This window comes from Myodes glareolus, chromosome 3 (genome assembly GCF_982192425.1).
Source record: "Myodes glareolus chromosome 3, mMyoGla1.1, whole genome shotgun sequence".
Lineage (NCBI taxonomy): Eukaryota > Metazoa > Chordata > Mammalia > Rodentia > Cricetidae > Myodes > Myodes glareolus.
This window is the reverse complement of record NC_142028.1, coordinates 28,785,791-28,801,940: the sequence shown is the minus strand read 5'-3', so window position 1 is coordinate 28,801,940 and position 16,150 is coordinate 28,785,791. Positions and strand designations below refer to the sequence as shown.

At 46.7% G+C, this 16,150-nt stretch overlaps 1 protein-coding gene and 1 pseudogene across 1 annotated transcript; one reads left to right on the top strand and one right to left on the bottom strand.

The window, feature by feature from the left end:
- The first annotated feature begins 818 nt into the window (after positions 1-818).
- On the top strand, positions 819-12,389 carry Aicda (activation induced cytidine deaminase). The gene is made up of 5 exons (XM_087904272.1): positions 819-965; positions 6,706-6,853; positions 9,119-9,389; positions 10,011-10,126; positions 10,689-12,389. The coding sequence occupies exons 1-5, from the start codon at positions 958-960 to the stop codon at positions 10,740-10,742; spliced, it is 597 nt and encodes a 198-aa protein (XP_087760398.1). The 5' UTR covers positions 819-957; the 3' UTR covers positions 10,743-12,389.
- LOC148122625 (cytochrome c oxidase subunit 7C, mitochondrial pseudogene) lies at positions 11,460-15,987 on the bottom strand (annotated as a pseudogene).
- Positions 15,988-16,150: the final 163 nt, after the last annotated feature.

Below are 16,150 nucleotides of genomic sequence, written 5' to 3'. Positions count from 1 at the left end.
GAGATTGAACATTTGCTGCTCTTCCAGATAACGGGGTCTGGTTCTTAGCATCCACATGGTGGCTCTCAACCACCTGCTGGGAACTGAACCTGGGTCCTCTGCAATAGATGCAAGTGCTCCTAATCATGGCCCCCAGCAAGATATTTATAATGAGAAGGAAATGGTTCATTTAAAATCATTCTTTGGTGTGAGCAGCTAGTCTTTCTAGCTATCTTGTAATGTGATTTTTTAAAAGAAAAGTATTAGTGGGTGGAGAGGCCAAACTACACTTTCTGGATGCTGTGCGACTGAGTTTGCCTGCTCAGCCAGGAGGCAAGGCTGTCAACACCTATCTCTACTGAGGCCCAAAGTTGAATGTCATGAACTGAGGGACTAAAAATGTGCCACTGAAATTTTAATTAATGCCACTTTAAGTAAATATGATTATTGTCATTATTATTAATATCAGAGTTTTAAAATTAGGGAGCTTGCACAAGGCCTTAGGTTTGATACTCAGGATCACACATGCATGCATCCACACACATACACACACACACACACACATACACACATACACACACAGATACTCTTATTAACATGCTGACAATTTGTAGGTGCCCACTGTTGTCTCTTGGTCTTTGTTACCTGTGGTTCCTGAGCTGTTTTATTTATTTATTTATTTAGAGGAAAAGCCTCAAATAAAAGTGACCATTGAGCAGAACTGCCCTGAATCATTTAAACCGTATGGCTCTGCCTACCACAGCCCCACCCATCTTTACTGGACCCAACCAGGAGGCAGATGTTGGATACCTGGTGGTAGTGATGCTGTTGGAGGAGGAGCCCACAAGGGTGAGCTCAGATTTGAATGCCAGGGGCCAGTGCTCTGTCACACAGCGGCACTGAAGCAGCCTTGCTTGAAGCAAGCTTCCTTTGGCCTAAGACTTTGAAGGAGTCAAGACAGTCAAGCTGGAGACCGAAATGGACAGGTAACAAGGCAGTCTCAGATGCGAGTGTGTGTGTGTGTGTGTGTGTGTGTGTGTGTGTGTGTGTGTGTGTCTGCAGTCTGGCTGTCTGGGTGGCAGACTCTGCTTGTCACTGTGTACTTTCTTCTCCTGGATCTCTCATTAAGCTCAGGTCTTCTGCACTCTGAACCTAGCCCTCCTCACCTCTCTCCCGTTCTCTCTTCTCCATATTGCACAGGAGGTGGGAAGTCCTGGCTCACTGAGATTTGGACAGCACTGGAGCTGGCTCAGTAGTAATCACAAGGGACCCTTAGGGACCCAGCACGAAGAGGTTGTCTCGGCACCTTACTAAAAACGGGAGTGGTTATTTTCATAATTCTTTAGCAAATGATCAACATTGTAAGACTCACATGGGGAGTCTTCACTGGAATTATTTAGCTATCGTAAAGAAATTTGTGTGCCTTTGAGATGGTTGCTTGCAGCTCACTACGATGGTGTCTCTTGTAAGGAGAGAATTTCATTAAAACTGGCAATTTAGTGTTATGGCCTCAACTGTTAGGCACTTAGTGGCATTTTTTACTGCTTAATTAATCTGCGCAGAGAAGTCTTAACTTCTCAAAAGCTTTTCAGGGCTCTTAAATGCAGGTCACGAAGAGCCATTATCAGCAGTTTCTCTCTTGTTTTCCTACACTTACTGCCAGTGTATGAGAGTCGTGCCTACCCCATACCCTAAGCTCAAGTCCATTTTGGTTATAACATTTGGAATATAGAGCTAATATATTTAATGATAGTGTGCATGCTTGTTGGATTCCAGGTCTTTTCCTTTCTTTTTTAATTTTCTATTTCTTTTCTTTTCTCCCCTCCCTCCTACTGCTTCCCCTCCCCCTTGTCCCTATTAGGGACCACAGTGAGGACTTTGCACAGGCTAGACCAAGGCTCTGTCACTGAACTCTCTCCCAGCCCTCCAAAAAAAAAAAAAATTATCCAGGGGGCAGACCATGCTACTTCGTGAGTTTATAGAAAACAGATCTGAAGGTTAGACCCTGATGGGGAAGGGACTGAGAGAAATATATGCACGTAGCAAAATGCAAAGACAAAGGCAAGACTCAAAGTCAGAGAAACCAAACCAGAAAGCGGAGAAATGGCACTGAGCAGAGCAAAGGCAGCCCTGTGAGTCTGCTGGGATTATTTTTGACCCTTTGTCTTTGGTTTGCATTGCTGGGGAAGCAGCTCGTGTTCTGCCTCAAGGAGCACAGCTGTCTCAACAGCTGTCAATCTACAGACCTGAAAAACTACCTGGCAATGTCCTCCCTACCTGGGACTGAGAAGAGGGAACTAGAAACAGGCTCCTCCTAGAGCTGAGGGAAATGATAGATCAAGGCATCCAATCAGCAGGTCAGGATTGTGCGATTCTGCTCACCGTGGCTGGAATCATAAAGCAGAAATGGCCTAGTATAGTGTCCTGTGGTTCATCCTAGTACACAGTCCTGTGATTCATCCTAGTACATCGTCCTGTGGTTCATCCTAGTACACAGTCCTGTGGTTCAGCCTAGTACATCGTCCTGTGGTTCAGCCTAGTACATCGTCCTGTGGTTCAGCCTAGTACATCGTCCTGTGGTTCAGCCTAGTACATCGTCCTGTGGTTCAGCCTAGTACATCGTCCTGTGGTTCATCCTAGTACATCGTCCTGTGGTTCAGCCTAGTACATCGTCCTGTGGTTCAGCCTAGTACATCGTCCTGTGGTTCAGCCTAGTACATCGTCCTGTGGTTCAGCCTAGTACATTGTCCTGTGGTTCAGTCTAGTACATCATCCTGTGGTTTGGACATAATAGTTTTGCTTGTGGCACATCATCCTTTTCTAAACTCCCAGGATATCTCTCCTTCTTCATGGCAGCAACAAATACACACAAATGCACACAGACACACGCAGAAACACGTCCATACACAGGCTTCCCACAGTATGGGGAAGAAATGAGTTTTCCAGGGCTGCGGGTATGGCTCCAGGGTCCAGCACTCACTAGTGTGTACAAGGCTCCAGGCTCAAGTTACTGAAAAGGGTTTCCCACTTTTCCCATCTAGATAGTACAGAAAGTTTAGTTAAATATAAAGGGTTTATTGCTAAGAGATGATGCTCACTCTATGTAAAACTGGCTGAATTCGCGAGGTCTGTGCATTTCTCCGTGTGCTCCTTGTTATGTGCTGAGCTTGGCTCTGCTAAGTGCTTCTTGTTGTTGTTGTTGTTGTTTTGAGAAAAAAACAAAACCTGGCTAGCTTAGAATTCTCCAGGCAAACCAGAGTAGCCTCCAGTTCACAAAGATTCACCTGCTTCTGCCTCCCCAAATTCTGGGATTAAAGGTGTAGATCACCATGCCCAGCTTCTAAGTAGTTTTACATGCTTGTGATAAACAGTAGACACGGAGATACTATGATGACTATCATAGTACATTTATTATTATTTCAAAATCAGCTAGTATTGCTAGCGGCTAAGGCAGGAGAATCATGAGTCTGAGGCCAGCTGCAGCTACATCGAGATGTCCAGGTCAGCGTGGGTTACACAGCAAGACCATATCTCCAAACGTTTTTTCCCAAAAGTTGGGGGAGGGACTTGCATGGCCTTATTGAAACGTGAGCTGTCACCTACATGCGCTCAGTGGTGGTCCATAAGTATTCCTAGTAGCTCCACCCACACAGCACCAAGGTGGACCATACCCAGAGGTCAGTCAGCATACCAACGACTAAACAAAGCTCGCTGTGCCCACACAGTAGAGTATCACTCGCTAGGAAGAAGGAAGCAACTACTAATTCTTGGATGAATATCAGATTGACAATGTTCAATGAGAAAAGTCACACGGGAAGGAGAAGAGAATGTGATTCGTATGTTTTATCTGAAAGTATAGAATGTTAGAAAATAGCAGCAAATAGAGATGAAGATACGAGGAAGCCTAAAGATGCCGGTTACTCTGATCACGCTGGCAGTCTGGGGTGCGAACCTGTCAGCATCCACTGAGCTGTAGATATTAAGTGAGTGGACCTAACTATGTAAATTACATCTCAACAACAACCCCCCCAAAAGTGAAAAAGGTTTCAATTCTCTTGCATCAAAACCATATTCAAATTCCTAACTAGCCCCTAAAAAAAAAATTTTTTTTAAACCTATTCTCTGCACTTCCAGGCAGCACCACTGTGTGGCAGTGCTGTCGCTACAAGGGAGGGGCGCTAGTTTTTACCAACCACGCTATCTCGTGGCTCGTGCTACTATGTCTACAGCGTTAACAGGGACTTGACTTGCTTTAAAGAAGCTAGAGGGCTGGGAAAACAGCTTTGCGGGAGCAACGATCGCCATGAAAGCATGATGCCCCGAGTTTTGCTCCCCCAAAGCAGACGTCTGTAATCCCAATGCTTCTAAGGAAAGATGGGAGGTAGAGAGAGGAGACCACGAGAAAGCTGGTGAGTCAGTTAGCCTGGGGTGCCAAGCAAAGAACTAGCGATTCTGCCTCAAACAGGAGGGAAGTCAATGACCAACACCCAGGGTTGTACTCTGATCTCCACAGCACACTGTGGCACCGGTTGGCCCCCATATATATTTGCATACCATACATAGGTTTTTAAAATTATTTTTAAGTCTCTCTCTCCCTTCCCCCCCGCCCGTGTGTGTGTGTGTGTGTGTGTGTGTGTGTGTGTGTGTGTGTGTGTGTGTATTAGTACAAGTGCCCTCAGGAGCCAGAGCTGTTGGCTGCCCCCGGAGCTGGAGTGTCAGGTGGTTGTGAGCCACTTGTTGTGGTTGCTTGGTCTAGAACTCAGGTCTTCTGGAAGAGCAATACATGCTCTCAACTACTGAGTCCCCTCTCTAGCCCCCACAAAGGTGTTATTTTTAAAGAAAGAGACCTTAAGGGGATGGAGACTTAACTCCATTAGTAGAGAGCTCCCAGCATGTACCAAGCTCTGAGTGAATTCCCCAACGCCGCATAAAAACAAGTGGGCGGGGCACACCTGGCACCCCAGCCCTTGGCAGTGGAGACAGGAGAGGCATCCCCGGTCAAGTTCCCTATCAGCCTAAGCTCCGTGAAATCTTGTCTCGAAACAAACAAAGAAAATAAATAAATAAATAAAACCAACAAAGCTGACCAAACAAAATCCAGAAGCCAAGGGAGGGCTGTCAAGATAGTTTAGCAGGTGAAGGTGCTTGCGGCCAAACCCGGTGACTTGAGTTTGAACCCTGGAACTCACATGATGGAAGCAGAGAGCCAACTTCCACAAGTTGCCCCCCGACCTCCCCTTACATGTGTGTGTCCGTACACACACATTATGCACAGAACAATAATAATTAAATGTAATTTTTAAAGACACAAAGGAAACTTTATTATACTTCTGTTCAATGAAGAATGGGTACTATGTAGAAATGGGATTGCAAGCTCGTGTGACCTCATATGACCCTGTGCTTAGAGAGGGAGCGGGGACATCCGACAAGACCTGTCTGCAGTGTTCCTTTACCTGAATGTTGGACAGGGCTCATAGAATGAGGGTCTTCGAGGAAGAGAATGACTTTTCTCTCCTCAGTAGCTTGGGCTGGCTTTGAACCCCTGCTCTTCCTTCACTGCTCAAGTGCTGGAACCAGCGTGCCTGGCTGAGAGTGACCTCTCTAGGTCTGGTTTTGTTTTGTTGTGCTGGAGATTCTGGTTCTGTGTTCTTGGGGTACCCCAGAGACAGGAGTTCTGGCTCTATGATGCTCTTGGAGTACCCCAGAGACGGAGCTCTGGTTCTGTGATGTTCTTGGGGTACCCCAGAGACAGGAGCTCTGGTTCTGTGATGCTCTTAGGGTACCCCAGAGACAGGAGTTCTGGTTCTATGATGCTCTTGGGGTAGCCTAGAGACCAGGAGAGCAGAGGTTAGAGAGATGCCCTTTAAGGCTGTGTCTTCCATGTTCCAAGTTCTCAGAATGTCAAAGAGCCATATTTTTTTCTGAGACCCAATAGAATGTACATTTTTTTTTGTTTTGTCTTTTGTTTTCAAGACAGCTTTTCTCTGTGTAACCCTGGCTGTCCTGGAACCCACTCTGTAGACCAGGCTGGCCTTGAACTGAGAGATCCCCACTTGCCTCTGACTCCCAAGTGCTGGAATTAGTCATGCACTATCACCGCCCAGCAGAAATTGCAAGTTTACCCGATCAATTAAATATGAAAATTGAGGAAGAAGAAGCAATGGGGTGGTGACCACCAAGTTTGACTACTGTGATGGGGGGGAGGGGCAGGCCCTGGGTGAGTAAGGACCACATGGAGTTTGAGATCCATGCAGAAGATGGAGGTAGAGACAGGAGAAAAAGCTGGAAATACAGCAATAAGACCGAAGAAAAGATCCTTTTACATCATCGTCAGCTAGAAGACAGTTGTGGAAGGCGACTGTCGTGGGAACCCAAATAGGTGGAGGGCTCTCCCATTGGGTCTCAATCTGAAGCAGGAAAAAATGGATGGATTTTAAACTGAAGGTCTCAGGTATCCAGAAAAGCTGAGGGTGTCTCAGTGTCTCAGGTATCCAGAAAAGGAAGCAAGACTATCTTCCTGGTTTAACCCAAATAATCATAAAAGTTTTAAAATAATGATTTTAATAGGTACAGTGATGCAACTCAGTGGCGAAGCACTTAGCTAGTGTGCACACAACTCAGTCCTCAGCAATAATAATTAATAGCAATAAATAATGATAATAATAAAACTGAAGGAAGGACATGGTGACAGGGAAGTATGCCCTGAATTTCTGCTCTTGTTCACAGCCTTCTGATGAAAAGAAGGAAGTTTCTTTACCACTTCAAAAATGTCCGCTGGGCTAGGGGTCGGCACGAGACCTACCTGTGCTACGTGGTGAAGAGGAGAGACAGCGCCACCTCCTTCTCACTGGATTTCGGCCACCTTCGCAACAAGGTACCAATGGTGATGGCTACTTTGTAGCAGTGATGTTAAGTTGTGGGTGCCACTGGTACTGAGACTGTCTCAAAGGGGAGGGAGAAGAGAAGGAGAGAAGAGAGAGAAAGCAAGCACCTATACTCCCAAGCTGACCAATTCTGGTCGTCCTCCCGCCTCTGCACACTGTAATCACGCCGGCATACGCCACCACACTGCACTTTTTCAGATTATTGGATTGTCTCCACCAGTTTCTTCTGATTCTTTTCACGTTCTATTCACCCACATTAGACAGGGTCAGAGGGTGTTAGTGCCCTCCCCAGTAATGCTGGGCACCCTAATGGCACACCTTGACAAGAATGACAAGAATGGTCCCCAGCCTCTATTGTCTTTCCCAGCCTCTGAACTGCTTTAAGACTAAAGTAAAGAAGGGGGCTGGAGAGGCTGCTTGGGGTTAAGAGCCCTTGGTGTCCTTTGGGAAGGCCTGGACTTGATTCCCAGCACCCACACAGCAACACACAGCCAACTATAATTCCTGTTCCAGGGGAACCAATATTCTCCCCTAGCCTCCAAGGGGACCAGGCACATGCAGGCAAAATGCCCTTGTGCATTAAATAAAAATAGCCTTTAAAAACCATTAAGGTAAAAAAGACAGACTTGGTGGTTCATGCATGTATCTTCAGTGCTTGGGAGGATGAGGCAGGAGAACTACCATAGATTCAAGCCAGGCTGGGCTTCATAGTGAGACCCTGTGTCAAAAAATAGCAAAATCGAAAGTAAATAAATAAAAACAAAAAATAAGAGTATTTTGATGCAGGAAACTTTATTTTTACACTTTCATTTTCAGCCAGGTGGTGGCGCACGCCATTAATCCCAGCAGAGGCAGGCGGATCTCCGAGTAAGAGGCCAGAGTGAGTTCCAGGGCAGCCAGGGCTAAACAGAGAAACCCTGTCTTTAAAAAAGTAATAATTTTCACAGTGCTAGGGATGAAATGAAGGACCTGCCCTTGTCAGACAAGTGCCCACCCCGAGCTCCACCGCTAGCGACCTCTGGCCCCTCAGCGCTCTAGCCCCTCAGGGCTGGGTTCTTTCTCAAGCTCTTTCCGGAGTGAGAAAAGCGCATTCATTGTCTTTAAAATTATTTTGAAAATCAAGGAGAAAAAAAATAGGAAAAATGATCTCAACTCAACTCTGTTTTTCTGAATAATTTTGTTCCCTCCTATTCGCAAAGACCAGAGGCCAGCTAACATATTTAACCTGGTGAGCTTCATTGGGGAGCCACAGAGAAGCTCCGGCCTGCTGGGTAATGAGATCAATCCTTCAGCTCCCTGAGAGAAGTGCGTTTCCACCAGAGTTCACTGAATTGCAGATTGGCTTCCACGTGCCCGTGGGCATCTCCAGGACTCCCAGAGACGGGCCCATGGGGTTGGCGATTTACTACGCAGTTTTTTCACAGGGTTAAATTTAGCAACATTTTAGCACACAATCCTACTTGGAGCCACGACACACTGTATTTCTAGATGGCTCTATCAACTGGTACTTGATCTTATTTCTCATGCAGTGCTCACAACACCAGCCCGATTTACTGCTAAGGAAATAGAACAACAGAGTTGAGTAGACTGAAAGCTATCTTCAGAGTCTTAGACTATTTTCCTCAACAGGAGGTGGACCTACTACTATGGCAATGTTCAGAGTCACGGCGAGCACACAACATACACACACACACACACACACACACACACACACACACACTATTTAATCGCTCCCCACTTCTATGCCAAGATAGGCTCTCACCTCTCACACACACACACACAAAAAAAGCTTTATCTCCAGGCTGTGTCCTAATCCTCCTTACAAATTGCCTTGGCGCCACCTAGTGGTCATGGTTCAGTTTCACACGTTGCATCCAAACAGGTTCTTCCGAAACACAAATTTAATCCCTACAAGGTTTATAAGGATTCTTCTTCCAGTCGCAACTCAGTTCATCGTCCTTGATCCCAGACACCCGCAGCCTTTCTTTACCCATCAGGGCCAGCGTAGTAGAGAGATTTGACTCCAACAAGAGCTCTCTTAACTAGAAAATTAACAGTATGCTGCGTGGGGTGGTGCACACCTTTGATCCCAGAGCAACACTCTGGAGGCTGAGGCAGGTGGATCTCTATGAGTTTGAGACCAGCCTGGTCTATATGTCGAGTTCCAGGCCAGCCAGTTGCGACACCCCTTCCCCCAGCCCCTGGCCCTAGGTGGGAGGGCGGCATATCACTAGCGCTCGCTGCTCTGTCCGCAGTCGGGCTGCCACGTGGAACTGTTGTTCCTACGCTACATCTCGGACTGGGACCTGGACCCCGGCCGGTGTTACCGCGTCACCTGGTTCACTTCCTGGAGCCCCTGCTACGACTGTGCCCGGCACGTGGCTGAGTTTCTGAGATGGAACCCCAACCTCACCCTGAGGATTTTCACCGCACGCCTCTACTTCTGCGAGGACCGCAAGGCGGAGCCCGAGGGGCTGCGGAAACTGCATCGCGCCGGGGTCCAAATCGGGATCATGACCTTCAAAGGTGAGAGTTATGCCCAGGAGAGGGAGATCTGAACTGCAGTTTAGAGTGAGGCTAGTCAGCGGGAAGACTGAGGGCGGTGGGGGACCGGGTTGGGGGGGGCGGCTCCATAACGGCTCTCAATTCCTCGTCGATATCAAAAGTATTACTTTGTTTTTTGAGACCGAGTCTCACTATTCCAGGCTGGCCTTCAACTTGCAGCTCTCAGGCCCCTGCGTTCCCGAGTGCTGGAATTCTGAGTATGCACCTGTCTCAGAATGATCAGAATTTGAGGGACAGAAGTTGGGGCCCTGAGGGTGTGCTCAGTGACAGAACTCTTGTCCAGCTTGTGCAAAGCCCTGTGTTCCGCCCTTACCAGACTACTACTACTACTACTAATAATAATAATAATAATAATAATAATAATAATTTTTAAAAAGAGGGTCAGATAGATAGATGGCTCAGAGGGGTCTTTGCCTTGATGACTTAAGCTTGAACCCTGGAGCCCCACATGATGGAAGAAGAGAAGCAAGTCTCAAGAACTGACCTCGGACCTTCTAACCTTCCTACTTCTGACCTTCACCCACACACTGTACCCCCACACACACACACACTTTTATTTTGCCTTTCTTTTTTTCTTTTAAGACTATTTCTACTGCTGGAATACATTTGTAGAAAATCGTGAGAGAACTTTCAAAGCCTGGGAGGGGCTGCATGAGAATTCTGTCCGTCTAACCAGACAGCTCCGGCGCATCCTTTTGGTAAGACTCTCTCTCTCTCTCTCTCTCTCTCTCTCTCTCTCTCTCTCTCTCTCTCTCTCCCCTCCCTCCCTCCCTTCCTCTCCCTTCCTCTCCCTCCTTCCCTTTCTTTCTCTCTCTGTCTCTCTCCCTCCCTCTCTTTCTGCCCCTCCCTCTCTATCTCTCTCTCTCCCCTCCCTTCTCCCCCTTCCCCCCTTCTCTCTCTCCCTCTCTCTGTCTCCCTCTCCCCTGACTGGAGCCTCTTAGATATTTTCTGAATCACTCATTTTTTTATATGGTGACTGTTTCAGGGCTCCTACAGTCCGGTTTCCTTCCTTTTCCGTCTTTCCCCAGGCAGAGCCCCGCTTAGACTCCTTCCTCTCCTCTTCTCTCCACCGAGTCTTTGCAACTCTTCCTGTTATTGCCCTCCCCTCGGATGGGGTTCCTTCCAGGCCAGAATTCTCCCTCCTAAAAAGGTCCTGGTCCCAATTTACTTTCCTCTCAGGCCGCCCACTTCATTTAAACGCGTCCCCTCCCCCAGGTTCAATTTTGAAGCCATTCACTCAAATTATATCTCTCTCCGCAGCCCTTGTATGAAGTCGATGACTTGCGAGATGCATTTCGTATTTTGGGACTTTGATAGCAACCTCCTGGAATGTCACATGTGATGAAATTTCTCTGCTGAAGAGAGTGGATAGGAAAACAATCCTTCAAGTACCTGTTTTTCTTCTTAAATGCTCATTTTCATAGAGTATGGGGGGAAATTATAAGACTTTTAAAAAATGCTTGCTATGCAAAATAGCATAGGATCTCCAGAGGGATGATACAACTGGCAGTTTTGAGAGCAACATCGCCATCTGCTGGGGAACAACAGAACTTCATGACTTTGGACCATAGCAACGTTTCTCTGAGTTTTAAGCAGGATGGAAACAGAAGGTATATGCTTAGAAGAGCATATGGAGACGAACACGCGATTTGTTACACGCACCTTCTGTGTTTTTATTCCTTTGAATTATCAGAGGTACCAGTGACAGATTTTTCTACTCTCTTCCTTTGGGGCTCACTTTCAAGGAAGCCTTTTCCCTGAGGCCATAGCTTGTGGTCTGTCCTGGTGAGGGAGCAGGACCAACCATAAACCACTCTCTCCAAAGCATTAATATGCAGGCATGCGCTGTACGTTTTCATTGTCTGTCGTGCTTTTTTATATTTGTGTGTGAGAGGGCTTGGGTGGGCTTTGAGCTATGTGTGATCAGCGCTGGGTGGCTGTAGTAAAGGACCTTAAAAGGCAGATGAGGACTATGAAGAAATCTGGAAATGAATTGATGCCGCAGGGAGCGAATGCTCTGGGAACACAGACTTTTTTTTTTAATGTCATCAGCTTCTTTGCAATCTGATCTAGCGTAAGAGTTCAAGAGTTTAAGTCAATTTTCAGAGCACATCTCTTAAACAGCCTTCATTCTCTGAAAGGGATGAATTAAGCATCCTAATTTTTTTAAGTAGTCGGTGCCTTGCAATAAAGAAAGGAGCAGCAAAACCAGATCCAACAGTCATCAGAGCCACTTGCTTCCCAGTAGAAATGGCAGATTCTTCCCGGGTCCTCCTCCAGTGGCTGCGACTGACACAGAGGTGGTGAGCCTCCGGATGCTTTGGTCCAACACGGTGCTGCTGTGGAAGCACCCAGAAGGGTGCAGAGATGGGAGGCGGCAGAAATGGCTGCATCACTCTGTTTCCTTCCCTCACGACCGACTCTTAAAGAAGCCTGTGCTTTAGAAACGCCACAGACTTCTAGTAATGGACACCTGGGAGCTGCTTGAGTATCGAGAGGTGATCTGTTCTCGTTGGTGGATTGCCAACAGTTAGAGGTTTCCAGTTTTTGTATGTGTGTGATGCTGCTCCCCCAAACTATGAACAGTATAAGAGGGGGACAAGATGGCGTGTTTGAGGCCAGCCTGCGCTGCACAGTGAGACCCTATTTAAAACAGTGGTGGGGTGGTAAACAATACTTAATAAGGAAAAAATGCAAAACCACAAAAGGAAATTATGTTTTACCCAACAAAATCTAAGGAACCAACATAGACTCCCTATTTGTCCCTCTGTGTGCCTAGTCTCCCTAACAACTACCTTGGATGGTGAGAAAAGAATTCAGAATAAACGTTCCTGTGCCGTTATTACCCAATTACCCTTATAATGCAATTAAAAGTCCCACGGGAAGTCCTGTGCACACAATGTATTTATTGTATGTAAACTGCTGTGGAAGAGTTGAAAATAAATATCGTGACTTCCTGTATCTATTCGTGTTTTATATTATGCTGCACAGCGTCCAGTGACATCCCTGACATCGTTTCTTCTTCTGAAGTATTGAAGTGGGCTCCTGAAGTCGCCTACATTTGAAACGTTAGAAATGACTACAGCAGCACAGAAAAGTGCAGCCCTCTAAAGCCGTGGCACCACCGCTCGGCAGCTAGTCTCTTGATTTTGAGAAGCTTTTTTCCCAGCAGCAAATTTGTTCTGGCTCATTTCACATGAACTGGATAAAGGAATAAAATGTGGAGGTTTTGAAGATGAACTACTGAATAAAATAATGTTGAAGATGATTTATAAAATTAAAGTCTTGCAGATTGCAGGGCGGTGGTAGTTCACGCCTTGTTGGGTTCACGGGGGTTGCGCAAGGATGGGGGCAGACAGTCGACGTCTAGGAAACCAGAGCACACATTTTTTATTTTATTTATTTATTTATGGTTTTTCGAGACAGGGTTTCTCTGTAGCTTTGGAGCCTATCCTGGAACTAGCTCTTGTAGACCAGGCTGGCCTCAAACTCACAGAGATCTGCCTGTCTCTGCCTCCCGAGTGCTGGGATTAAAGGCGTGTGTCGCCCCTGCCCGGCAACCAGAGCAAACTTTATTCCAGGAAAAAATTAAAAATTAAATAAATAAATCTCCATGGGGTACAAAAAGCTTATCAGCCAGCTGAGACCACAGCCAGAGATGGACTTGTAAGGCTGTGGCAAGGGGCAGCTTCCGAACCCCACCTTTTTTTTTAGTAAGGATTAGGCAACAGCAAAGGAATTTTTATAATCTTGAGGTGAAATTTAGACACAGATTGCCCTTCTTTGCAACTTCCATTAACAGAGTTTTTCAGTTAAACTAGTGTTTGTATTCAGTCCATCGTTTTTCCCTGGCGTTCCCTGATGGTGTTTACCAAGGCTCTGCCCCTCCCCTGACACTGCCAGTTTTGCATAGCAGGGAAGGGTATGGGACAATATAACTAAAAAGTCAAAAGTCTCATACATCCCATTATTTGAAAGTTAACTCAGGTCCTGAGTGGCCAGGGAGGGTATCTAAAGCCTGATCCTCAGTTTACAGAGCCACCCTAAGTTTGCAGAGGGCCACTTCAGCCTCACAAATAGAGCTATGAGTTGTAAAGCGGAGTCACCCACTGAGAAAGCTGCTGACAGGTTGCTCTCATTCTTGTAGGCTTACAACTTTATATTTAATTATTTTTGGAATCTAAATTTTTATATTCTTATTTTGAACTCGTAGTCTTTAGCCCCAGAACTTGGAAGATAGAGGCAGGAAAAACTCTGTTAGTTTGAAGTCAGCCTGGTTTACACAATGAGACCCTGTTCAAGAAGAAAGAAAGAAAGAAAGAAAGAAAGAAAGAAAGAAAGAAAGAAAGGAAGGAAGGAAGGAAGGAAGAAAGGAAGAAAGGGAAAGGAAAGAAGGTGGATAGAGTCTGAGGAATAATTCCTACACACACACACACAACACACCCTGAACCCCTACATGGTGAGACACATGAGGCGCTGTCTCAAACTCAACGAGCAATGCTGACAACTGGTAAACCCACAGAGACCCCTAAACGCTGGTCGTGGGGGTGGAGGGAGAAGGAAATGAGGACCTGCTTAGCTTGGATGTCGGGATTCATGCAGAGGGAGGCATTCTCCAATAAAATTAGTAGAATTCTGTGAATTGGAGCTTTTGGTGTTTTTTAGTTTGTTTTGTTTTTCCGGGCTTTTTTTGTTTTTGCTTGTTTGTTTTTGTTTTTCAAGACGGGGGTTTCTCTGTATAGCCCTGGTTGTTCTGGAGCTCACTCTTTAGAGCAGGCTGGCCTTGAACTCACAGAGATCTGCCTGTCTCTGCGTCCCAAATGCTGGGGTTAAAGGTGTGCGCCACCACTGCCCGGCTGAGCTTTTGTTTTAACTAATTGATTACTTTGCCTGGCTCTTCTGCTCCATCTCCTGAGTATTAGGATTACAAACACACACCACCACATGTGGCCCCTAAAGAGCTCTCTAACTCCTCCCCAAGATGAAAAGTAAACAGCCCCCAAGAGTTGCGAGCAGGTCCAGCGCTCACGGGGAAGACGTAGTGGTTCCTACTGCGCGTACTCTCATGAGACGCCAACTTCAGACGCCGTTATTCTGAGAAATTAAAATCACTCTATGATTTTGACCAAATGTGCTACCGGCAAAGTTGTTGGGAGCATAGCAGGAAGGTCCTTGAGCCCACAGATCTCCAGAGAAACCAGGAATGTTAAGCAGCAGGATGGTCTTTCCAGTGGGAAAGATGTAAACCCGTTCTTCTGAATAACTGTTTCTTCAGAAAGCTGAGAACGGGAAGTGACAGACAGCCTGGTGATCATCTGTTGGCGGCCGCACCAAGTTCTTACAGCTAACACTGGAGGTGGCTAGCAATCTAAATGACCCTGATAGCCAGAGGCACCTCCAAACTCCCACAGCCAGGACCAGAGGTGTCTAATAGCCCAAATGACCTCCAGCTAACTGCACACCAAGCCAGACCCTTACACCCTCTCTAGAGCCCATCTTCCCGGAAGAAAGGAGTTGAGTTTCAGTGTAATTACGGTGGATTCTATCACACTGGGAAGCGTTTCCCAGACTGTACTGGGTTTAAACACGTTGGGAAGAAACCGCCTGTTATTGGACTCCCGGAGTCCGATCCAGGTTCGTGAAGTCAATCTGCACCTCTCTCTTAGAACAGTCCCGCCTCCCTCTGTGACACCCAGAGGGACCCCTCACAAAGTACCACACTCTCCCTCCCTCCGGTGAACTCCCAGCTTTATTCTGTCCTAGGTGCCCTCCCTAGGCATAAGGCTTAGTCACAAGCCCAGCCACAGAACACACACCGCCCACAACAAACCCTCCTTTTCTATCGCCTCAGCAAAGCTCAAACTCTAGAACTGGTTTTAACTGGAAATCCTCATGGCTTCCCATAATGTATGCTCCCTTCCCTACAGCGAGCGACAAGTTCGCTCTTTTCAAACGCTCTTTTCAAACTCCCTCGGGGCCATTGACCCACCAAACTCTTCAGTCAGTCTATTGAAACGGCCATGACAGACACTAATTGGTTTTAGCTTATTATTATTATTATTGTGTGTGTGTGTGTGTGTGTGTGTGTGTGTGTGTGACTTTTTTGTTGTTGTGACCAGGGGCAACTTACAGAAGAGAGAGTTTATTCACCTTTAGCAGCAGAGAGACAAGATACCATCCTGGTGGGGTGGAGGCATCAGATGGCAGGCTTCACGTGAGCAGCAGGATGTTGAGCCGCCCTATCTTTAACTGCAAGCGCCACGCAGAGAGTGAACTGGAAGTGGGCGATGCTGTGAGATTAAGCCCACCCGCCCCTGGTGCTGTATTCCCACAGCACTTCCGGACCTCCCCAAACAGCACCCGCGAACTGGGCAACCTGGGAACGGAGTTCAGGCAGCTGAGCCTATGGGGACATTTCTCATGCTAACCATGTGACATGTGCTCTTACATGGTGAGCCATCTTACCAGCTCACACTTCATAATTTTTATTTCATTTTACTAATGCTCACTCTGTGGTGGTGGTGATGGTGGTTTTTAAGGAGACTTCACTAAAATCCATGCTAGTGCACTAATTGTTCACGCATTCTTCCCAAACTTTATGCACCGTGCTCATCTCTATGCAGATGCAATACACACACACACACACAAACACACACGCACACACACACAAACACACACGCACACACACACAAACACACACACACGCACAAACACACACACAC

What these genes read in the sequence shown, in the direction of transcription:
- Aicda (XM_087904272.1), top strand. An exon ending in TCGGCCACCTTCGCAACAAG is followed by an intron (nt 6,854 to 9,118) that starts GTACCAATGGTG and finishes CTCTGTCCGCAG; the next exon opens with TCGGGCTGCCACGTGGAACT. An exon ending in CGGGATCATGACCTTCAAAG is followed by an intron (nt 9,390 to 10,010) that starts GTGAGAGTTATG and finishes TTTTCTTTTAAG; the next exon opens with ACTATTTCTACTGCTGGAAT.